Source organism: Epinephelus fuscoguttatus, linkage group LG9, assembly GCF_011397635.1.
Source record: "Epinephelus fuscoguttatus linkage group LG9, E.fuscoguttatus.final_Chr_v1".
In the NCBI taxonomy this organism is placed as follows: domain Eukaryota; kingdom Metazoa; phylum Chordata; class Actinopteri; order Perciformes; family Serranidae; genus Epinephelus; species Epinephelus fuscoguttatus.
In genome coordinates, this window is record NC_064760.1 from 19959440 (window position 1) to 19985215 (window position 25776).

Below are 25776 nucleotides of genomic sequence, written 5' to 3' on the forward strand. Positions count from 1 at the left end.
AATTTACCCAATACAAGAAGTTTTTTTCTTAGATCTCGCGCTCCCTTGTCTGAAGCCATATGTTTACTTTCCTCACTTCCGTTTCTCTTCTTGCGACTGAGCTAAACTGCCAATCACTGTGATATCATTCTTCAACAGGCTCCGCCGTCTCTGACGCCAATTCAACATGTTGAATCAGCTAAAAAAAGCCTGCAAGGGCTGACCAGTGCCAACAGTGTGGGACACACGGCAAAAACTAGGGGGACAGACGCTCACTGACAGCCGGACATTGACCGACAGCCAAGTGTTGCCACGGTGTGTCAGGGCAGTTCTTTTCATTATTGATTAACCTGCTAAACATTTTCCAGATTAATCGTCTTGGTGTGTAAATTGTCCATATAGGGGAAAATCCCCACCACGGTTTTCAAGGTGACATCTTCAGATTGATTATTATGTCCAAATTTATTGGATTACTGTCATAGATGAATAACAAAAACAGTGAATGGAGGGATTACATTTCGCATCTGGATTTGGAACACCTTGGGGTCCCTCAGGAGGAGCTGGAAAGTGTTGCTTGGGAGAGGGACATCTGGGGTGCTTTGCTTGGCCTGCTGCCTCCCCACGACCCTTCTCCAGATAAGCAGATAATGGAAATGGATGGATGGTGAATATTTACATTTGAGCAGCAGGAACCTGTTTTTTTTAAAGATTACAAATCAGATCAAGTCAAAATTTTCTGTGAATGCACTTATTGATTAATCAACTAGGCATCTCAGTTTTACAGAATAATAGAACGTAAGTCCTCAGAGATAGCTCAAGTAATACCCCCAGAATTTCCAGATTTGATCCAGAGGACATGACCTCGGCGTCCTCAGCTACAGCCCTGCTCCCCACTTGCAGGGGGCCCCTGGAGGCCCCCTGACCGCCCACTCTGGGACCAGTAGAGACGCTGCACCTGTATCCAGTGCGCCTGTCCCGTTTGGAAAAAGTTGGCAGCGCAATGGTTACGCTGCGTGCGTCTCAAGGGCAAAGGAAATGAGGAAACTAATGAAGACTCCTGCCTCTCCTCTCTCTCTGTCTGTCCATGGACTACCCTGCTTCTCCACCGGTTCTGTTCTAGCTGTGCTGCCGTGTCAGTGGATGGTGTTATCCTAGTCATATTCACAAGAGGATAAAAAATGGGAAGATGCGCCTAGAGGGGGAAACGTCATATTTTCAGAGGGAGCGACACTGTGGAGAGACTGTTACCGAGCCAGGGAGCGGAATATGCGGCACTGTCCAGCTCTGCACGTCGGGCTGAATCGTCGGATCTTTACCGGATAAACGTGGATAAACGTGATGGGTATTTGTTTACAGCCACATTGAGGATTTTATGATCGCACCACGTTTCAGCGGGAATCTGGATGATCCTCCAGTCACGTCACACCGGACCCCCACACCGGTTTAATGAGCTCAGGACCTGACCTAAAATAAATATAGGCAGGCATCTGTGAAACTTTAAACAAGTCTCATTGGAATAAATCTGGATTTTAAGTTAGTGGTGTCACAATCAGATATTAAATAATTACTTGAGAGTGCCTGTTAAAATTAGTGGTGGGATGGTTATTTTAGACATCAGCCTACTCCAGTGTCTGACTAATTAAAGTAATAGTAGCCTACGAACTGTCACTGTCAGAGTGTAGGTTGGGAACTGACGCCTGCTATACTTCAGACGAGGCTGAAAATATTCCTCCAGCAATGAGGATGCCACCCTGGGTGTCCTTTCAGGGAAGGGAGACTGGAGAATGAAAGACATATTTCTGCGTCTCTAATCGGACACAGAGGACAGAGGACAAGCCACCTTTTTTTGGATCGGTCCAAAATATTTTTTGCGTGCCCCTTGGACTCCTACACAATGGGGATTATGCTTCAAGTTATTCTAGGAATGTTTCAATTCCTGCTGCTCACCAGAATACCGACTTCCCATGCCAAGGTATGTATATATTTGACCCTTAGTGCATGTGTGATGATGTGGTCAGCTTGTGCGGCTGATTCCCAGGTTATTTATTGATGATCACTTGATTGGTATAAAAGAAAGACCCTGTTTGTAATTTGGTTTGGTGGAGAGCATGTGGAATTTTTAGCCTTGTGGAAGTTATCCCCCAGGTCAATGACACCTGTCACCTCCGGCCCAATGACAGGAAAATTCACTGTAGTTTTACTGTGGTGTTACAGTACCACCTTCTAGTGCAGCAACTTTATACAGAGGATTTATACACTGCAATAAAAAATTTAATGAAGTCTTGTAGATCAGTTAAGAACAACTTCTGAGTTATCAGATTGTGGAAAATCCCACTCCAGTATGGCACTTTGTCATTTTTGGCTATCTTAATGCATCAGGAAGGCAGGGCCTGGATTTAAATCTGTTAATTTACATAATGCTGTTAATGAATGGAAATGAAATAGAAATAAATTAATAGATATATAATCTGCGTATTGCCGTTCTTAACGGGAGTTTAATGAGCCGATACCACTCCGGTTAGCATAGTTTAGCCTCCAGACTGGAAACATGAGGAAACAGCTAGCCTGCTCCGTCCCAAAGTAACAAAATCTGCCTAGCAGCTCCCCTTAAACTCACTTATTAACATATTTTATCTTGTTTAAATATGTACAAGAAATAGGCAGTGTTAAAACGGTTTTTGTTTGCTTGGACCGGTAACTTCCTGGAATCCATGGTGGTTTCCTAGCAACTGTTGAGGACAGGAAATTGTCTGGCAGGTAACATAACGTTCATAAAACGGCGAATTGTTGTTTACACAACGTTTTTGGTATGTATTAAAAAATATAATATAATATGTTAAAAAGTGGTCTGTAGCGGCGTTTGTAGTTAGACTTTTTAGCAGCGGGACGGAGGAAGGCTAGTAGTTTCTAGTCTTTGTGCTAAGATAAGCTAAGCTAACTAGCTGCTAGCTAATGCGTCATATTCACTGAACTGGCATCAAGAGAGAGGTGTCGATCTTTTCATCTAACTCTGGGTAAGAAAGCCAAAAAGTGTATTTATCAATATGTCAACTATTATTATGAGTTATTAACACTGATGACCAGTATATTTGATAGGTCTCCTGGTGAAAGAGCTACCGTTTGTTAGCTAAAAAGACTAAGTAACTGTGAACCTATAACGTACACTAATAGAGCTATTTAGGGCTCTAACTAACCATTATTTTCGTTATTGATTCATTTGTGGATTATTCTTTCAATGAATAGATTTGTTTATTCATCTGGAAAATATCCGAAAATGGTGGTGGAAAGTACCTTTACTCAAGTACTGTGCTTAAGTAAAATTTTGAGGTACTTAAAGTCATTTTATGACACTTTATACTATTGTTCCACTACATTTCAGAGGGAAATATTGTACTTTTTACTCCAATACTTACCAATACTTACTTTGCAGACTTAGATTATTAATAGGCCTATGAAATATAAACAAACCAAGAAGTTACGATATATTACTATAGATAAATAATGAAAATTACCCCTATGTTTACCAGCTGCAACATTAAAGTGAAGCAACATTAATGGATCAACAATCATAATTCCATAAAATAAAACAGATTATTCTGCATAGTAAGTACTTTAACTTTAGGTACAAAAATGTACAATTGGATGCGGATACTTTTGTACTTAAGCAAGATTTTGAATACAGGATTTTTACTTGTGATAGAGTATTTTTACACCGTAGTATTGCTACCTTTGCTTTGTAAAAGATCTGAGTAGTTCTTCCACAACTGGAAAGTAGTAGGAAGTCTTTAGATTGCACTTGTATCTGACCAACAGTCTTAAATCCAAAGATATTCAGTTAGCAGTTAAATAAAACAGAGAAAAGCAAATCCTCACATTAGAAAAGCTGGAACCAGAGTGTGATTGATATTTTTGCTTGATAAATTACTTTGGTGATAATTCCAAAATCAAATTTGTTGGCAATTTATGTTCTGGCAGTTGACTGATTGCTTAATCAACTAATTATTTTAGCTCTACAGCCATGAATCAACTCTTATAAATATAATGGGTGCCTCATGAGACAGTGGTACAGATAGTTCTTCATGGAGTTGAAAATTAGCTTTGTGCAATTTAAAAAAAAAAAAGTTATTATTATTACTGATAGTTATCATTGATAATAACTGTTCATGCTGACATTTTGCTCGCACAGCAGCGTGCACATACATGGGGAGACCTGCATGTGCTGTTTCTTTATTTATGTCTGGAGGACTTGTATCAGGAACAGACAGTGCTCTGCAGCAGTGTGGGATCCAGCCCTGACTATGTGCTGCTGTATGTTTTAATGATGCATCATCCTAGACGCTATATGACACACAGCAGCATGACTCTTCACCTGCTCACAGCCGCTGTCTCTCAGCTGAGATTCTGTACTGTCATGCTGTCTGCTTTTCTGACATATTATTTTCCTCCTGTGGTGATGAAGCTCAGTGTGGGGGAGATGGTGTACAGCTGTAGGACACTGTTATGGGAGTGGCTGGGAGTTGGACCTGTTAGACAATAGACAGGCAACAATACCAGTGCAGATGGCACGGGGCTGGCACTTGGGAGTGTGTGTGTGTGTATGTTTGGCTGCCAAAAGGAGGTAATCTTATCCCCGTCTCAAAGACTGATACAGAAAAGACACACTTACTTAAGCTCACATCCTACCAGTCACAAAATGGCCCCAGTCCCAGCTTAACACAGGATCAATGTGGGCCAAACAAGTGTGTGTGTGTGTGTGTGTGTGTGTGTGTGTGTGTGTGCAAGTGGGTGGGTAGAAGGGGGTGGAGCAGTTAAAGAGGGGCAACTGGACAAAGTCTACATTCCCTTAGAAGTGGCCTTGGTCTTAACACACACATCGGTCCACTATTGGCTATGTTTGTGTTTTAGAGAGCTGTAAAATTCAAATTCTCTTTCTATGTTTTTTCAGTAGTGTAAGAAGGATTCAAATCATTTAGTTAGCTAAAATTAACAATTTAACAATGCAAAAATACTCTATTACAAGAAAATGCCCTGTATTATAATCCCACGTAAAAGTACATAAGTACTATCAGTACCCAAAATTTCAAAGTAAAAGTAGTTGTTCTGCAGTTAAATGTCAACTCTGTCTGGTATATTATTAGTTACTGTATTACATTGTTAGACTGTTCATACTGATCAATGTTTAAGCAGCATTTAACTGTCATTGTAGATCGAGATGGAGCTTAATTTAAGAACTTTATACAAAGTTATGTAGTTCAGTCGTTCCTTAGCTAGGAGTTGGGCCAATGCAATAGCCCTTTTCAATACACTTTTGCTGGCTTGGCTTGACTCAGCTTGATTTGGCTTTACCTAGTGCATCATTTCAGTGTGGCAGAGATTACATCACCAAGGGTTACCCTCTTGAAGGTGTCTCTTTAACTGATGACACACTTGTCATAAGTCATGACGTTTAAAAGCAGTGCCCTCTTCAGTGTTGTTTACTATTGCACTTTGCAACGGTTGTTGGTAGCCAGCTACCTACCATCATGGATTTTCAGGCTTTTGTCACAGTTTTGCTTGGCATCCGCCATTTATTGCTTGACAATCAGAGACAGGATGATGAAATGGATCTGGAAAACGAACATTCCAGTATTGTAGTACTATGGCTTGGTCTCTAGACTGGTCTCAAGACCACTTTTTGAAGGTCTCATCTCAGACTCGACCACATTTTTACTCTGTCTTGTCTTGGTCCTGGACAAAGAGGACTTTGTATTTTTTTTCAAGACCAGGTGAGATCATCACTGTGGGGATATCACTAAATTACCTATGCAATAACAAAGTGCTGAATGAAATTGATTTCAGATCCTTAGTGTTTGAATTTGTTTGCTCATAGATAACAAAGTAAACTTCCAACATATAGCATTCACCTTTGAGTGCCTTTTGATAATTTTTTCAAGACAATTTTCATGATACACTTATTCATTCACACATACAGTATATGGCAATTAAAAACATGTGAATGAAAAGGAATCTGCATTTGTTTTCTGTGGGTGTTTTTATGAGAATTTGAATCTTTCAGATCAACTTGAGGAATGTCTATGGTTTGCATGTTCCACATTTCATTGTAAGTGTGTCATGCAATGGTGGACTCGCACTGGTCTGATCTTGACTCTGTCCCGCCCTGACTTGGCCTTGGTAATTACTTGGTCTTGATTTAGTAGGTCTTGATGACAACACTGCAAGAATCTTCCCTGAATGATGACGAAGCCCATTTGAATTCACCACATCCTGCTCAGAGGTGGTCCGGCATGATTTGAAATGACTCCTGACTGCGACTTACACTGGTAATGGAAACGGAAATCAATAAGGCATAGTTTGGCTGGGCACATCCAAAAGTATCAATGGAAAACCACTACAAGGAATCACAAGATAATCTGAGGAGTCATGAGATGATTGTTGGAAGAGGACAGAAGGAAAAATACATTCTGCTACAATAATCTGTTTTCAATTTTTGATTTTTCTCAAATTGATGTTGTTATTTGTGAAATTTGGGCCTCGAAGTTATTGGAAGAAACCATCTGAGAAGTTTAGATCCCAAATCCCTATTTAGTGGAGCTGCTAACAACTCATAGACAGCTGAAACATGACAAGAGGCCCCAACTACAAGGGCTGGATATCGGTACCACTAATAACCTAGTACAAGGAAGTATTAAAATGTTTCCAGTCAAACAATACCTGCATTCAATCCTTTTTGCACCAGGAGTCTGATCCTGGACCATCCCGAACTCCCCCTGGAATAGCAAACTTTCTGTTGCTGTCATCCCCAGGGCCGCTCTCTTCCCAATGTTCAATCAGTTCAACGTCTGCCCGGTTAGCACATGCTAACACAGCAGCAGCGGCTAACATCCAACACCGAGCTGTTTAACAGTCTCAACAAACTCGAACTTACACCAGAATGGCTTGACTCTGTTGTTCAACCTGTTAAGAGTTAGGTGGCGTTAGCTGTGATGCTAACAGTTAGCCCTGTCACTCACTGTGTGTGTGCTGCCGAGTGGACTCTCACATCTGTTCCCGGCCTGGAGCTCACAATCCAGCAGATGCAGCTACAACCCACACATTCTGGCTATACTACACACCACTCCATTCACATTATGGATATCAAATGAGGTACTCTATTGGTATGGTTACCGCTTGAAGGGTACAAATGTTGGTGCTGGTATCATTTTTTTAAAATGATACTCAGCCCTACCAACTGCTTTTGTTTTTGTAAAGGGACACAAGCCAAATAAGTTGGGAACCACTGGTTTAATGATTCATTACACCAGGTTTTTTAAGGTTATTATTTGTTTTTGAATGTAAAATCTTAATCTGCTAAGTAATGAGTAGCTGTAAAGTAAACATTGTGCAGTAAAAAGTACAACATTTGCCGCAGAAATGTAGTGGAGTAGAAGAATAAGAATGGTTATGTTGCCTCCAAGAAGTGACTAGAAGAAACTGTATGTGAGTGAACTACATGTTGGCAATATGAAAGTACGATATGGTCAATAGAAATATATATTAGTATTGATATTACTGTCAGAACAAATAATCTGTTCTATACAAGCTGCCGTAGGTTGTCTCCCTTTGGCTCATTTTATAAGATAGCATTAGGCGTCTTGCTTGTCAACTCCCTACACACCAACCGTAACAGTTCATTTCTGAGAAATCCAGTGGCAGGAACTCTCACTATCTACCACTGCAGGGCTACTGAAAGTGTTTCAAACACCATTATCAGGTGATAGACTTGAGCAGGGCAAAGGTAGCAGGTACAATTCGTTCAAAGCTAAATCCACCAGCTCCCTGGCTCAGACATTTATATTGTTGGAAGTATGGTTGGATTTTAGTCTTGTGTGTAGACACTTTCGGTTACGTGCTCAAGTGCACCAATGGACTCCATCCCTGTAGGAAATATTTGATAACAGAGTCCAAAATGAGGCATGTTTGAGTTGTTGTACTACTGTCAGCCTGCACTTACCCTCCTACTTTTGTGTAAGTTCAGAGTTTTCACTTTCTCCCTGCATTATTGAGCCTGTTATATTCAGATGCCAGGTGTGAAATACTGTGGTGTTCATTAACAGGAAATACTTTGATCGGTTGATGTGCATCAGCAGCCTTTCTACAGCAAAAACAGGAAGTTGCAGACAATAGCTCAGTTGTTAGATTAACCATATATGATGGTTAGTTCATAAACACAAAGTCTGATTATCAGTAGCAGCAGATATATTTAATGTATTATATGTATTCCATGTATTTTAAGTATAGAAAAATGTTATTTTTCTTTGACGATGACTATGGACTGACTACTATACATCTTTTTTTCTGGACTAAACTCAAAGCACTTGTCATGACTCCAAAGTGCAATGCTGAATGCTATCTAACAGGTCAACCTGACCAGGAAACCCTAAACCTATTGTAACAGTGCTTTTCGCATGAGCTCATTAATTTTATTTCTCCCTCCAGCTTGCTCACTGGCGGCCAGCAGACTCCCCAAAATCAAGGGAAGGTCGAGAAGGTATGCTCCCTATTTCTACTAGAATCCTGCACTTATTCATGGAGCTGATAGAGAGAAATAAAATCGTGACTTTGATGATTTATTTCCACCAGTGCGGAGGTGGTTGGAGGTTTATTCCCGGAGCGGCTGTGAGCCTCGGGACACTCTGGTGGAGGTTTGGCGGGAGTTGCCAGGGGAGACGCACCATCTCTTCGTCCCATCCTGCGTGTCAGTGAGGCGATGTGGTGGCTGCTGTGCTGACGAGGCCCTGGAGTGTGTTCCCTCGCTCACGCACACACTCACCATGGAGGTAAACACACAGACACACACTAAAACCCCTCGGTGTAAATGATTAATGTTGGAAACAGTGAGATGAGGTTTGAATATTTTCTGATCTGTGTGCAGCTGATGAGAACCTCCTTCATGAAACACGAGCTCATTGAGTTACCATTCGTCGAACACAGCCAGTGTGAGTGCAGGTAAGAAACTACAGTATGCTCAGAGGTGCATTGTTGTTCGACCTCACTGCACCTTTATACTGATGTTGTCTGTTTTATCTGTATGCAGATTAAAAGAACAATTCCAGCCAACACCGACAATAAGGTAACACTCTTTGTTCTTCATAGTTTTTTATCCTTCTTCTGTCCTACCTGTTTAATTGTATGTGACTGAGCTGTTGTTATTAAATGTCATGTTCTATCATCTCTAATGACTTAACCCCGACATGCCCACTAATGATGCTCTAATAGTGCTGCTGCTGATGTTAATAATGAGGAGGAGGCAGCCAGTGTGTCAGTCAAAAACTGTTCTGATAAAGCACCATAAGGGTAGCCATAAGGGGCTTAAAGGTCTACTATGTAGGATTAAGGGGCATTTATCAGCAGAGATGGAATATAATTATGTTGTCATTAGTGTATAAACACCTAAAAATAAGAATCATTATGTTTCTGTTACTTTAGAATGAGCCATTTATATCTATACAGGGAGCGAGCCCTCTATTCCTATTCCTATTCCTTTAAACCACTGTAGTTCTTCTATACGCTTGGCACATACAAGTTTGAGTTGGTTGCAATCTGTAACGTCACCGCCACCAAATACTCCTAATTCATTATCCAAAATTAGAAGGCTTCAGTCTATTTCAAACATTTTGTGATTCCTTGCTGCAAAAGTCAAACATCTCAGGGTGATATCTCACCTCACAAAAGCAAGACATAACCAAATTAACATCATCAGTGTCTGTCTGTGGGTACGATCACCCAGGAAAATGAAGTCTCAATTTAGGGTACAAAGGAAGTGCATCAACCATTGCGCAAACAAAGCAGGTAGAAGAATACTCTTTGTTTTTCCCAGTAGCTATGAGTAGCTATACCCAATTATTAAAATGAATCAATGTAGTTCTTTGCTGTTACTATGCCCAGTAGAGGAAAAGGCAGACAGTGGAGCAGCCAAAGTAACTCTGGAAAATGTGGTAGTTGATAGGCTCTGGGGAAAACGGAAAGCAGTCCGCTTTTATTTGCGACAGCGGTGCCAACAATAATACCACTTGGAAATGCTGAGGGGGTGAAAACTTGAAAAGTAATCTGTCTCCACTTTAATGAAGCATGAACAGAGTTTCTAAACAGTCACTTGTCATCCACAACAAACTTTTGAACTTCTGTGAACTTTTTTGCCTTTATAACATGGTGGCAAGAAAATGGCAGGCAACATGAAGAGATAATGTGAAGGTGAAATTGATCCAGGCACATTTATTTACGTAATATGGGCTTTAAAGAGCTGGACTACTTGGATAACTCATCATAATGAGACTTTATCAAAGAGATTCAAGGTGACAAACTGTTGACGGATGGTTCACGTATCTGAAGGCAAGCAGATATGTATTTCTGTAGGTTGAATTTAGAGCTTCAGAATTGTTGTCAGTGGACTAAAACATGATAGAAAACTGACATGGTTCATTAAAGTTTGATAGCTTTAGGCTGATATAATACTGAAAGTAAAGAAACCCTTCTGTTCAGGGGGTACACACTGTTCAGGTTCAGATGGGGCTGACAGCTGTACACAGTGAAAGGAACATTTCTGTTGCATCCCTGATGTTTGTTTGTGCACCTCACACTGGCAGGTCCAACCACACAATCATATGATTGCATCTTTAATGTTTATGTGCTCCTGCTTCCTGTTAGGATGTGGACATAAATAAAGGATTCCAATGTATGTGTGTGTATGTGTGTATATGATTTTTGTTACCCTGTTTAGCTTTCATGTCTCTATGTGACTGTTTGCTGAATACATTGGCACAAGTGTATGTTCTGTATAGGTTAGTCTAAATGTGTGTGAAAGTTTCCGTGTGTGAGTGTGTGAGAATATTTGTTTCTGTGTGTTTCTCTGTGTTTCTGTGTGTTTGTGTGTGCCCCACGGTGAGTTAGCATCTGTGTGACTCTCTCCCAGCATCCCCTGGGACAGCCCGCATCCTGTTGTCACCATAGCGATGATTTTATCTCCCCTGCCATGTGCTCTCTCACAGACTGACGAAGCAGAGTCACGCATCCATGATAGTAATTTAGAGGTCCAAAGACAACAGCAGCAGCAGCAGCAGCAGCAGCACAGTCAGTCAATACTGTCAGAGCTAAAAAACACTGTCCCCATAAATAATGTTTAATATAATTTACAGCTGAGGCAGGGAAGTTAAACCAAAAAGCCAAAAACCAAAGTTGTGAGCAGATGCAGTTTGCTATTTAGGGCACCAGCACACATAAAAGTAAAACAGATTGTGCTCAATAAAGGCTGGACACTCAAAATAAATGGAGGATAGGGAGATGAACTACAGGCAATGAGGACATGGCCCAAAAATACAAAGCTACAGTAATGATTTTAAGTCTTCAAAACATTTTCTCCATGTCTGTTGGGGAGTGTCTCTCCTTTCCTCCTGACAACCTACATTTACGTCATTGTTTTGTCTTCGTCATTGATTTATGTTAATGTCAGGGAATGTGATAACATAGTAATAGTAAAAAGTTTATTGAAGCCTCCTGGTCAGTGCTCTGTATCAAGTATTCACATCTTGTACATGAATAAAAGTAGCAATGCCAGTCTGTGAAAATACTAATACAAGTAAAAGGTCGGCTTTCAAAACTATGCTTAAATAAAAGTCAGCAAAATATACTTTAATGTGCTGCATGTAACTCTGAAGAAGATATTGGGATTGTTGAGTCCATAGACTGTATAACAAATGGTTGACTCTCATTTCACAGGTTGTCAAATACCAACGCTTTGGGCTCCTTTTGAAGTTACATAAAGCCCTTTAAAGTAAAAAAAATAATTGCCATTTTGCAGCAGGATGGCTCCTGTTTGACTTATATTGTCATATATTATGTATTATACCACTTGATAATTTGTGCTGGTCCATTAACATGAAAGCAGCATTGTAATGTTTCTCGTTGGTCAGAGTGGAGCTGTTTCTAGCTATTTTAGAAAGTGCTAGGTGGTTTGATTTGACTTGATTTTGAAAAAGAAGTGGCATTTTATGCGTTCATTGCAGGTTTTGAAAACCTTTTCCTGCAAATTTACTTGCAACTCAAGCTGACAAATAGTTGTAGTGAAGTGAAAAGTGCAATATTTCCCTCTTAAATGTTGTGGAGTTGAAGTAAAGCAGCATGAAACAAAAATAATCAGTACCTTAGAACGGTACTAAAGTCTATACTTGAGTAAATGTACTTTCTACCACTTTTCCTAAAACCTTTAAAATATACATACTGCTTTGAGAAGCGTTCAGTTATCCTTTTTTTTTTAAAAAAAAAAATTCTTCTCCATCTGTGATCCTTTAAATGTACTTATTACTGGTTGTGGAAATCGCATACGCCACTGTCCTCTATATGACACTGCTAAATGGCCATCTTTGTATGTCCGCAGGCTCTCTCATCGGTTGGTTTTTATATATAAAGATAGTCCTGGCCTGGCTCCCTCTTATCTGTCTACATACATGTGTAGAAACCAAAATCAATAATGCCTTAGCTCTTAAAATATTCTACAAATGCTGGTTCCAAGGGTGAGAAAAGAACTCAGCAAAAAAAGCTTTTAAGTATGCTCCTCCTTCATCAAGAATAATCTTCCGAAGGATCTGAAACTGGCAGAGTTGATCACTGTGGGGGAATTTCAAGTCGATATTAAAGGATCGAGAAATTAGCTCTTTTAGTCAATGTGACTGTTCCTGAATCATTTTAGAAATTATGCTGTTATGTGTAACAGTGTTTTATGCTGCCCTCTTGGCCAGGCCACTCTTGAAAAAGAGATTTTTAACCTCAATGAGGCTTTTATGTGGTTAATTAAAGGATATATGTAGCCTATAAAAAGGTATACTATGAAGTAATTGTCTGTTACTGCTTGTTAACAGAATCACCACCTAAAGTAAAAGTGAAAGCCGACACCAGATTTACTCTCATTTACTATATCTGCATTTCTTCTGGCTCTGTGTCAGCTGTTTTCGTAGCTTCCTCTTAGATGCGTGCAGCTCATGGTCGACCTCACCTTTGCAGAGTCTTTGCAGATAAATACACAGCCACACACTTTTAGTGAGTCATAGTGATGATTGAGAGGGATTATTTTTGTATGAATCTAAGAAACCCCTGCATAATGCACTTTTAAATTATTGTAAGCAGGGCGTAAAATTAACTTTTTACCTCATCTGCCATTGTCTAGTGATCTCCAAAAATTTACCGGCCAAACATATTTTTCACCAGTCAAATAAAAAAATCATGCCCTGTTTGACTAAAAATAATTACCTTCCATTTTTAGTATGAAAATCCAACTTAAGGAAAATCCAACCCTGTCCTCTGTGTTTCTTTGGCGTGCTTGTGGCAAAGGCTGCAGCTCATCGTGTTGGTGTGGGGGTCGTAGGTCAGCCATGATTGCGGCTGGCCAGCCTCGTCTAGTTTCCGTTTTTCAATAGAACGCTGTGCGACATTTGTACTCTGTTGAACTGTCTGTTCTTCTCGTCCGAGTCCAACATGTTCATCTTCGTTTTTCCTCTTTTCTGGCGGTGGCTTCACGGCAGGATTGTTTCACCACATCTTGCTCAGAAGTTACCATAGAATGCCCGGGGTTCCAATAGCTGACGTCATGCGTTCCCGGCACACGTACAATAAGCCGCGAGAGTCAAAATAGTCTGACACAGCTGGCAATAATGGTCGAAGCACATAAAAAACTCCCATGCAATTCAAAATTTTTCATCGGCCACTGGCAAGTGTGTGTTTTTATTTTACATGCCAAACTCATTTTTTACCCGCCATTGGCACTTGACGGGTGCTAATTTTACGCCCTGATTGTAAGTAATTTCAATAAGTATACATGAGAAAAATATTAAAAACTCACTGTTGAGTAGCTGCAGCAGGACTTTTGTTACTGTATGATATGACAAATGAAAAGTAATACAAAGTTGGACAGAGAATAATATAGAGATAACAAACGATATTTTAGGAATATTTCAATAAATATATTGGTGATATAAATTATACACAAGAGAATGTACAGTATGTGAACCTCATTTGAAAGTCTCTACTGTGAGCTTCCTGTTTTGAAAAGGAGATTTATTGTGTTTTTTTAAGGCCTAAATATTTGTATTAGGGTATAACTTAGAAGCTATCCGTTTTGTGAAAATAACATTTGGAGATGAAATATATGGGGGCTGGATGTTATTTGACATTTCCTGATAACTTAGTGCAGATAAGGAACCTGACTTTTGTTAACAGTAATAGAATAATACCGTTGTTTGATACCAAGAAATATAAACTTGTTGTTTTGTTGTCGGACAAAAAGAACCCAAACTTCTCAAATGTTAACTAACAACTTAAAGGGACAGTTTACCCAAAATCAAAATACATATTTTTTTTCTTACTCGGGTTATTTACCAGTCTAGATTGTTTTAGTTTGAGTTGCCGAGTGTTGGAGATATCAGCCGTAGAGATATAATGGAACAAGTTTTGATTTGGGGGTGAACTGTCCCTTTAACTGGGACATGCAGTACAATTTATTTATCTATGATATTCAATATATTCATCCAGCAGGTGCAGGGAGACTAATTTCATCTTGTTGTTGTTTACATAATGACAGAAGTTAAACATACAACCCCTGACTGTTTAATGTGTGAAACATTGTGTTTGTCTGATATCCTCAGGCCCTATCTGAAGCCGCCAACAACAGACAAGAAAAAGGAGAGAGGAAAGTCCAGACAGAAAACAATTGGAGCCATAAGAGCTGCGTACGTTGAATATTCAGCACACACACTGAATTTTTTCCTTTTTTTTGCTTATCTTACAAGCCTTAAGTTGATGTTTTCACTTCTGTTAGTCTGTGCTCTGCAGATACTTTTGGCCTCAGTAGGAATGTTTGGATTAGAACAAAAAGTAGGTTATCTGGTCTACATTATTACTGAAGGACAATTTGTTTTACAGCCACGGCAGTCAAGGTCTCACATGCACACACACACACACACACACACACACACACACACACACACACACACACACACACACACACACACACACACACACACACACACACACACACACACACACACACACACACACAGGCCTGGGACTGACCTCTGTGCACTAAACACATAAGACTAGCAAGCGTAACAACACCAACACTGTATATTACAACTGTTCATTCATATTTAATATTAACTGTGATGAGGTATGTGGCATGTTATGTATTCCACACTCAGGCTGTTCCAAAGGTCAGTTAGAAACATCCAAGGACAATAACGACATTTTGAAATTATTAACCTGTTACACTGTGATCTGAGAGGGACAGGTGTGTGTGTATGTGTGTGTTTTTCTGCCACATGATTCCCATGATTCAGTCCCGAGCAGTGGAGGATAAGAGTTAACTCTTTTTTCCCCATCTGCTTCCCCTTCCCTTTGCTGTCAGTCATTTCCGGGCTCTGGGGGTGGGCAGAGGTGACTTGGTTTGGGTGTGATGTGCCTCAGCACCCATCCATCACTCAGAACAGGCTTTATTCAGACTCTGGCAGGGGTGAAATCTGTGTAATTTGCTCCCAAATGCCACCCCCTCTATCCATGCCAGCGGCAGGCGTGGTTATCGGGGTCTGAACAAAGATGGCCCCTCTCTGCCTCATTAAGTAACTTCATTAAAGCCGCTAGCCTCCTGGGAAGACGGAGGCAGAACCAGCTCCAGTTAATGGACCAACTGACGCAGGCAAATTTCTCAGACTCACAGAAAGTACTGAGCGTCTAGAGGAGAAACTGAAAGTCTCAGAGGCAACTAAGTGACTATAGCCATGGTAACGGACAGAAACACAGACCAGCAGGGAGAGCAGAAAGTTTGTCAGCAGCTAAGAAAACAGTATCCCACATTAGTCACACATCTCCCCCACACACTGTATTGTGTGGGTTTGTGTCAGACTGGGATTGATTTTAACAAGCCTTGCATATCATTTTTAGTCGTGACAGCAACGTGATGTGGGATCAGTAGAAAAGTAGAGCGTGTATTGGTCCCATAGTGTGGCTCTAGCTTCGGCTTTGATTCAGACCCCAAACATCTCAACAACTATTGGATGGATTATCATGAAGTGTTTTACAGACATTTGTGATCCCCTTCGGAAGAAGCCTACAGACTTAGATGATCCCATTCCTGCAGCTTGTAGTTTTTAAAATATGTGTGTTATGCCTCATCTAGAGGAGAAGGAGACACAACATGAAACAAGCCCCCATCTTCCTAAAGTCCTAAGCAGCCACACAGACTTGAGAAGTCAAACAAACTTAAATACCTCTTAAATAAAGAAGCAATCAATCTAACCCAAAGAAACCAAAATACAATCACTAACCTCCCTAAATTAAGTACACAAGAGAAAATAAGGTTTACATAATAGGTGGTTCACCCCTTCTACCTCCAGCAGAACAAAACTATCAGTATGGCAGATGCTCCATTCAACTTGTGTGAATGTTATTATTGCTTGTTGGAAGATGAGGAAGATGTGCTTTCTCCTCGCAAGACCTCAGGAATGAAGCAAGGTTTTAAAGCTAATTTGACATGGCGGCCAAACCATGTAATCACAACTTCCAGGTCTGTCACATGATGGTAAAGGGCCCAAAAAGACTTCCTCATAGACTTACTTTGTGAAAGAGACATCTGTAAATCAGCAGATAATTTTTGAGGTATATCAACTTCCTAGTACAAACACTCAAACAGTCCTTAATCAAATCATCATGTCTTGAAGCTGTGAGATTCATTAAAATCTGGAGTTCTTTTCATTCTGTTATTCATGTGAACAAGCCTGAGAGGCAGGGATAAAGGAAAGCCTGGTGCACTCGTTCTATGGGCTCATGGATGTGGAAGATCTGTGTAATTTTATACTTGGGAAGTCAAACTTTTTTGGCTTACATACTCAGACACCTTATACACATTCACATTCCCTCAAAGACACAACAGCAATACAAAAGTTGACCGCGGTCGTAACAACTGTCTCAATAATTACTGGATGGATTGTCATGAAATTTGGTTCAGGTCATTGATGTATAAAGAGCCTTGATACAGTGTTGGTGGAGGACCCTGTTCATTCCTATGGAAGTTGCTCTGTGGCCAGACAGAGCAGGCACACTGGAGACTTCTGCCAGTCAAGCTGGCTGCTTCCGGTTTGGTGCTCCGCTAGCTTGAATGGGAATGAATTGATTTAATTTTGCAACTCTTCCAGACTTTCCAAATATTACCAGGCCAAATGGATCAAATGCTGATAGTGAAATGAGTCATTTTACAGGGGTTGTGATGCTCAAAAAATGTATCCACTGATTTACAGACGTCTCTTTTATAATATAAGTCTATGAGAAAAGTCTTCTTGGGCCCAATGGCATCATATAACTGGCTCCAAAGCTGTAATTACACTGTTTGGCTACTACGAAAATTGGCTTCAAAGCCCTGCACACTTCCTGTGGACCTGGTGCAGGCATTCATGATTCCCTCAGGATGAATTAAAAACCCTTAACCTACCCCTTAACTTTTCATCTATCTCTATTTGGTAAACTACTGACATCTAAGCTAATCAGCAAATGTTAGCATGCTAAACTAAGATGGTGACCATGTGAAACATTACACCTGCTAAACATGTTAGCAATTGTCATTGCGAGCATGTTAGCATGTTGACATTAGCATTTAGCTCAAATCATTGTTGTGACTCATAATCAATGAATTAATAAATTCTGAATGCTGTTCTTGCTCCCCTCTTCCATCCAGGACCCATGCACCCCCATCTCTTCCTCCCCCATCTTCTCCTCCTCCTCCCCCATCACCTCCTCCAACACCTCCACCCACCAGCCTCTCTCCCTCTCCCTCTCCGTCGCCATCTCTGAGGCCACGTTGCCGCCCCTGCAGAGGGAGGAAGTGGGCACTGGATGTGACGTCTTGTCAGTGCCACTGCACCATTAAACCTGAGAACTGCAGCCGGAAAGATCGGAGGCTCAACCCTCGCCGCTGCAAGTCAGTCCACACGCAACCAAAACACAAATCAGTTTATTTATTTTCGAACAATATATAACTAAAAAACAATAACACATAGATTGTGGTCTAGAGTATTGAAAACAGAGTTCCAAAAAGTAACCTATCAAAAATGAATGGCAAAATGCATCAGTGAAGAAGCTTGAGCTGCATCAGAGTGTTTCTAGTACAAAATGAAACTGTATGTTGTCTCACTCTAGAGCATCTCCATATTGCTTCTTGTTAGAGCCGATCCACAAGCTATCTCCTATACAGATTTAAATATATCTCTTCAGAGGTTCTGCAAGTTGGACAGTTACTCAGTTGCTTGAGTTTTGGATGCATGAGAAAGCTTTTTTGGCAGGGACTGTAACTCAAGTGGTAGAGTAGGTTGACTTATTAGTTACAGGGTCGATTCCACATGTCGAAGTGTCCTTGAACAAGACGCTGGACCCCAAATTGCTTCCAGATTAGGCACATTTGCTGGATTTAAATGTAAGTCGTTTTGAACAAGAACGTCAAGACAAAGTAAACGTACACGCTCACTTTATCACCAGACTCACATTGTGCACAATTGTAGAATCCATAATTGATTTCCTTTCTCTCTTTGTTGTTTAATGTTCCAGGTGTGAGGCCATGAGGACTTGATGTGTCTCCTCACTTCCTTTTCACCTCCTTCTTTCCACCAACCCTTGTCGATTCATCTACCACTCTCAGCATCAGTGCCATGGAGCATACAGGCGCTTGGACATCCCTCTGACTGAAGGAAATACTAGCCGAAGCATACACGAGATCCTGTAGTTGGGCTCTTAGTTAAGCAACAAGTGCAGCATTACGGCCTGAATATAGATCTACGTGTGTGCGTGTGTACATCTGCTCTCCTCTGCTTCTGTGGCAAGTCCTCTGTCAGTCCACATGTACAGACATGTAGAGTCACAAAACACATCCCATGAGTGGAGGGATGACGTGGCAGCTTAAGGCGACTTTGAGAGAGTGGTGGATTTTAGACAAAACATTCCATGGTGGACACAGTCACACATGCTCCTGCTCTGCTGTGGTTTAGAGGTGCTTTAAATCTGCAGTTGACGTTATAAAAACAAGAGAATAGTGCGAACACATGAACCCAAGAACATTATAAATATGAAGTGGACTGTTCTTACACAGGTGTCCTATGTGTTGACACTTCAGTGGAAGTTGTGATTTGTTGTTCGCGGGAAAACTGCACATGGAGACAGATTCCAGGCTGAAGCCAAGGCCAGTTTTTGTGCAGAGGTTTTGAAAAACAACAGCGACAGATTATAGATGGACACGTCCACACTTAGACATACCAGAAGGACATAGGACATGCACATAAACTGGCACCCCAGTGTGCGTGGACCTATAGTTGAGCTGAATGCTGGGATGGAGAGTATCTGTGTGGTCTCCCAACTGAAAGCCCCAGATGGGATATCCCTGCAGCCGTTCCCTCTCATTCAAAGCGCATGACCACGGGCTGGCTCTCCAAGCCGCTTTCCGGCATTTGTTTAATTTGGGCCTTTTGTCTCCATCTTTCCTCGGCTCCTCGATTGAAAGCAGCCGCTTTGCCTCTCTTTGCCTCTCTTTTAGGCAGTGAGGAGAATGACAATAATGAGGCCTGGCGGCTCTCCACTGCTTCACACACGAACATTCACACTTATAATACCAGGAACACAGACAACACTGCAAATGCAGACACACACAGTCTCACTCACTCTGTGCTATAGCAGGCACACATTCATATTTATACACACACACACAAACACACACAAACACACACACACACATTTACACGCAATGTGAAATGAATGCAGGTAGCCAGAAGCATTTGTTTGTGCCACACCAAGTGTGCAGATATATGACAGTTGTTTATATTTGCAATTTACTGCAAAGTCTTCATTTAATATTGTATTATATGCCTCTGTTTTATATTTTATTATAATTCTGTCACATTGATTGAAAAGATATTCTATATTGCAGAATGTGTCTTTGTTTTGTTTGTTCATCTTTAATCCGTCTGCATAAAGAGTCACGCTGGGTGGCCGGCTGTGTATACACTGAGCATCTAAACCGATACGCAAATGTATTGAATTTAAACAGACGTGGCTCACACTGGCCACAAATGGGAGACTATATACATTATAATGTGTTATTCAAACAATCAGCAGGGCAGTGTTGTCCGCAGCACACAGAAACCAAGCAAATAGCTGTTCCCAGTGTAGTGAAAGGAAAACATGGCTGTTTTTGTTGCATGTTGGAGCCGTGATGGAAAGCGTATTATTCATTTGGAACATAACTTGTTTATATTCTGACCGAATCTCACGGTTTAGCTCCATGTTAGTTCATGACTGCCTGGCCGCTGGGTGGGAACAGAGATTTGAACTGTGACTGTTTCAGAAAGGACGAGGTCTTGAGCTGCTTGTCAGTCAGCATGACGGGCAAAAGCCAGAGCTCAGAGGACCCATAATGGCGGGTCATGGAGTTTAAACCTATTTTTGACACTCATTCAGAGCTTCTCTCCTGTGCTAAATTTTACTGAGAACATTTTGCCAGTGACATCCTGTCTAGATGACAAACAGTAGCTTTGAAACTCCGTGATTCATGTCCGTACTCTCCCCAGGATTCATATGATCATGCTGATTGAAACAGTCCAGAGTCTGAATTATTTGTGTCTCAGCCTTGAGCTCAAGAACTTTGTTTCAGTGGCTTGTGTGATAAGCTCTGTATTTATACTCTCCTGAGATGAGATTATTTTTTTCCATGCTCAAGTCCATTGTTCAGTGTTTGCTATTATTGTCAATCAGTGCTTCAATCACTACCTCTATATCGCAAAATATTAATGACCAAGTATTAGAGCGTTGTTGTTACTTTCTCTGTGTTATTTCAGACCTCCTAAGGTAATATTTTTATTTACATTTAGCAATAAGCAGTGTAGAGATGTGGAGCTGCAGCAGATCCTTTAGTGATTATCACTGGTTTAGAGGAACCTTAAGAAGTTTTTTTGTGAGGGTCTCTGAGGGGAGGCGTTTTTCAAATGAGGAGAACTGAACTGGTCCTCTGAGTACAGACCAGACACTGTGTGATAAAGTGGAACAGGACATGGTTTCCCAAAGCGTTTGTAGCCCCAAACTATTCGTGATCTTTGGCTTTAAAGGAATAATTTGACATTTTGGAAATACACTAACTTCCCTTTTTTGCTGTGGGTTATGCTGTGTCTCAATTTGGATACTTCCGTCAGTAAACTTCAGTATAGTCTACTGTGATCCCTGTACTTACTTGTGGAGTGCGTGAATTTTAACAGTGTCGTATTGTGTCAAATCAAACACGCCTGTTAGGCGCTTACCGGAAATATCAACATCTGACATTTTCTTCTTCTTCTTCTTCTTCTTCTTCTTCTTCTTCTGCTGCTGCTTCTTATTCTCCTTCTTCTTCTTCTTCTTCTTCTTCTGCAGTAGTCCCTCCCCTTCCACTATGTGGCCAAGATGGCGACCATTAGGGTGAAAAGTGTCCAGCAATCCACCCTTTTGACCGTTATGAGCAGGGTCTGACATTAACATTTTTCACTGCCTGCCACTGTGGTATTTTTTATGTCTGCCTCTCAAAAAATTTTATCTGCTACTTTTGCAATTTATGCGCTAAAAGAATGAAAGAATTTGATATCTTTTAGCGCATAATTTAATGTAAAGAATGAGCTAGTTAAATGTTCGATATATATTTACACAAAAAACATCACATTCCAGTGTTTAAATTACACCGTGGCTTTCAGAGGAGCCCTGTTTTTGGGGAATGGAGAGTGGGAATGTACTGTCTACGTGCATGCGCCCACCTATGTGCAAAAGTATACTACATTTCAGTTCATACAGAGAATATTCAGCGTGGGAAACAGAAACTTCCACTACTGTAATGTTTTTTTAATCACTCGTCGTGGTTGGGAAGCACCTGTCTGCTCTGAGTGCTTCCAACGTCACTCTTTCTTGCTCGACTGCCACACACTGTGCTGAGCTACTCCCTCAGATGAAACTGATGCATGAGCTAGTGAAGTTAATACAGTAACGGATGGGTGTATAGTTTTATCCAGTCGTACGCTAACCTTACTAAAAGTGTCTTTTAGTGTGAATTTTTCATGTTTGCCAGGTACTCCCACTGCCAACAATTGACTCACATTTGGTGGGTGGCAAGTGCTAATGTCAGACCCTGGTTATGAACACACCTTCCAGGTATCCATAGTGCACTGCATTTTGCCACACGTGTTAGGGTGAATGCACTCAAAATAGCAAGTTTAAGTATGCAAGAACACAAATTTGAGACACAGCATTAGATGAGAAGATCGATACCACTGTAGTGTCTGTATAGTAAATATGAAGATGGAGCCAGTGGTCAGTTAGCTTAGCGTAGCATAAAAACTGGAAACAGAGGAAAACAGCTGGCCTAGCTTTGTCTATGTCACAGCAGCTCTAAAACTGACCAGTTAACACGCTAATCTCTTTTGTTTAACCTGTATAAGCACCAAAACTTATGGTTTTACCAACCTCTGAACCCATCAACTATTGGTCTGACTGCCGTAAGCCTCAGGGGCTGAGAGCCAATATTTCCGGTTGATTCGTTGCAGCCAGCTGATATCCAAGCCAAGGGCTTATTATTCTTTGTGCTGGTCATTTCAGTTAATCTATATTACCAGATATCTGTATGTGAACGCAGATAAATTTCAACAGAGCTAATATAAAGCTAACTTGTTGTTATATGATAGGCAGTGGGTTCCATGATTGCATTTTAGCCAATGGTTTCCATCTGTCCACACAGACTGTTTACCAGCTGTTGAATCATGATTGGTCAATACTACTCGGACTACAAATGGAAACAAGACTGCTTCTGATACCAAAATCTTGTCCTGACACCTACAGATACAAATAATGGTTTTAAGAGGAGTTATGAGCCAAACTGTTTGACGGCTTTGAACTTTTGAAACCAGCAGAGACTCCAGCAAATCACAACTCCCAGCAAAGTATAGTCAAGCTGTGAAAAAGCAAATTGTAGTTTTTAAAAATTTTATAGGAATTTAACAACAAATATAATATATAAGTGATCATTAGAGGTGCTTGTAGGCATATTTTGTTAGTTTTGGATGGAGCCAGGCGAGGTGTTTTCCCATGTCTCCAGTCTACATGCTAAGCTCAGTTATTGACTGCTGGTCTAACCATATGTTTACTGCACAGAGAGTGGTTTCCATCTTCTCCGCATATTCCCTAAAATTTTAACTGTTCCTTTAAATATTTCAGGCTTTTTTCTGCTCATTTTATTTATTTATTTTTTTCCAATTTTTCCACCTTCCTTTCTGGATAATGTTGCTTTTTGTGGACAAATGTTTTGGGAAACCTAAAAGTCCCTGAACCTGAGTACTGATTGCACTTGTGTTGAAGATTGCAAAGCACATATTGTACAGTAGTCCCCCAGGGGGCAAAAAAAACTGATGGAGCACACAGATTTAGATTGAGAACTGACATCAGCTTATAAAGGCCTTCAGTTTGTACTTCTTGTGACCAAATCTTATTTTCTAAGTACAAATTCTGAGCAACAAAATCACCAATAGTGAACTCTGTCAGATAGCATTAGAATCTGCTGTTGCCTTCCATCATTTTAAAATCACAACTCTTCATGATGTACAGCTATGACATATTAATATCCTACTCAAATTCTCTGATCATGTGTCAGTATCAACATCAGTGTGCTTTGTATCTGCACAGTCCACATTGTACTGTAAAGGTAGCCCTGCTCTAGCCTCCAGTGTCTTAGCCTGTAGAGACCCCTTACTAAACTATATAACATTTTATAATCTCTAATATGCCATGACCTTGTGTATGATGTAGTGCATACTTTAGAGATGTATGTAACTTCATTTTATCTATACTTTGCAATGAATCTCTTCTCTGCAAATACATTGTACTACTGTAGCCTATGTATAAAGAAAACACTCTTTTTTTGCTGCTACACCATTTGTGCCCTATTATGATGTCTTTGTAGAAAACAATGCAGTTTTATGTTGTATTAGTATATAAATACCAATTAATCGATTCAATGTCCACATAAAAGTGTATACTGCATCGTCAAATATATTGAAAATGATATCAGGATACTATTGTGATGTTACAGATGTTATTAAAGGAAATGTCTTATTTTTCATATAGACCTCTCGTCTTCTTCCTGTCGCTGTTTATCCACTGTAACGCCCCCCCTTCCCCCTCCCAATCTCTTTGTTTTAACGTGTCATTTGATGGTAATGAAAGGTAAACAGACACTTTTGATTACAGTGACACCCTGGGAGTTGGGTACAGAGAAGGTGTGTGTGTGATGTGATGTGATGTGATGTGAAGTGCTGTTATGAGACATAATATTGTTCCCTCTCCTCCTCTCGTTGGTACTGCTGAGTCAGAAGCTGGTCTGGTACAAAAGTGTGCAGCCCCACACGTGTGGAGGAAAATTACTAAGCTCATTTACGCAAGTACAGTGATGAGGCACCAGCAGTTCCCTTTATGTTACGTTATTCTTCTACTCAAAAAAAATTCAGAGACAAATATTGGAAAGGAAAATACATAAAAAAGATATAATAAATCTCTGTAAAACAAATGCTAAAACCCAGCTCACATCAAAAATACATCGTATAAAACAATGGATAAAGCATCCAGCCATTATCACTTATAAATGAAATACTGGTGACCATCTCTCAATGGCGTCCAGACTACAGACGAAATACAGCGATTTGCAACTTAAAATAAATGTGGGCCAGGGGCATAAAATGTGTGTGTGTGTGTGGGTGGGTGGGTGGAGGGGTGGGGGTGGTTGGGGAGGGGGGGGGGGGGGGCGCGTGGGACACCAGCCCCTGATTGGATCACACCCATCTTGAACTTGACCTTCATTTTGATCTTAACTACACATTATACTGCATGTTAATCTTTGCTCTGTTTGATTAGTAGCTTTATCTGTGTGTCACTGTAGACGCTGATTACATCTACAGGCCGGTGAGTGTCACAGATGTCACAAGAAGGTCGACATTTGCCCTGCGGTTGATGGGAACAAAATACCATAATTGTTTTTTGTGTTCAGGGATGGCAGTGCCATGGTCCTGCAAGCCTGTAACTGACATAAGTGTGTACTGGACCTGATCAAAGTGATAATTTTACAGGCGCACAGAGCGTTGATTGTACACAGCTGTAAGGTTTTGTGACTGTATCTTGCATGATTGTGATGCTATCACGTTGACAGAATTTTTCCATAGATGGACAGACATAAAAACACCTGGCAAAATACTCAAAACTGCTTCTTTTGGTAGCGGCTACTACAGTTTGTGTCACCTGGACCATGTTTTGCCATAATGACACACACACAGACTCACAAGCATTGCCAGCCATCACAACATTTTCAGGGTTGGCAATAATGCCTTTCTATAGATAAATAGATTCAACCAACCAGCTGCAACATTAAATAGAAAATGAACGCACCAGTCACAATGATAATACAGTTATATAGTAAATAATGCCTTAACACTGTCACCTCACAGCAAGAGGGTTCAGGGTTCAAACATGCCAGCTGGCTGGGGCCCTTCTGTGTGGAGTTTGCATGTTCTCCCTGTGTCAGCGTGGGTTTTCTCAGGGTACTCCGGCTTTCTCCCACAGTACAAAGACATGCAGGTTAACTGGTGACTCTAAATCGCCCGTAGGTGTGAATGTAAGTGTGAATGGTTGTCTGTCTCTATGTGTCAGCCTGGTAATAGTCTGGCGACCTGTCCAGGGTGTACCCTGCCT

The 25776-nt window shown here is 40.7% G+C and overlaps 1 protein-coding gene across 1 annotated transcript; it reads left to right on the forward strand.

The window, feature by feature from the left end:
- Window positions 1-962: 962 nt before the first annotated feature.
- vegfba (vascular endothelial growth factor Ba) lies at window positions 963-24157 on the forward strand. Its single transcript, XM_049586070.1, has 8 exons — window positions 963-1951; window positions 8455-8506; window positions 8599-8795; window positions 8891-8964; window positions 9053-9088; window positions 14649-14732; window positions 17726-17968; window positions 18592-24157. The coding sequence occupies exons 1-8, from the start codon at window positions 1874-1876 to the stop codon at window positions 18611-18613; spliced, it is 786 nt and encodes a 261-aa protein (XP_049442027.1). The 5' UTR covers window positions 963-1873; the 3' UTR covers window positions 18614-24157.
- Window positions 24158-25776: the final 1619 nt, after the last annotated feature.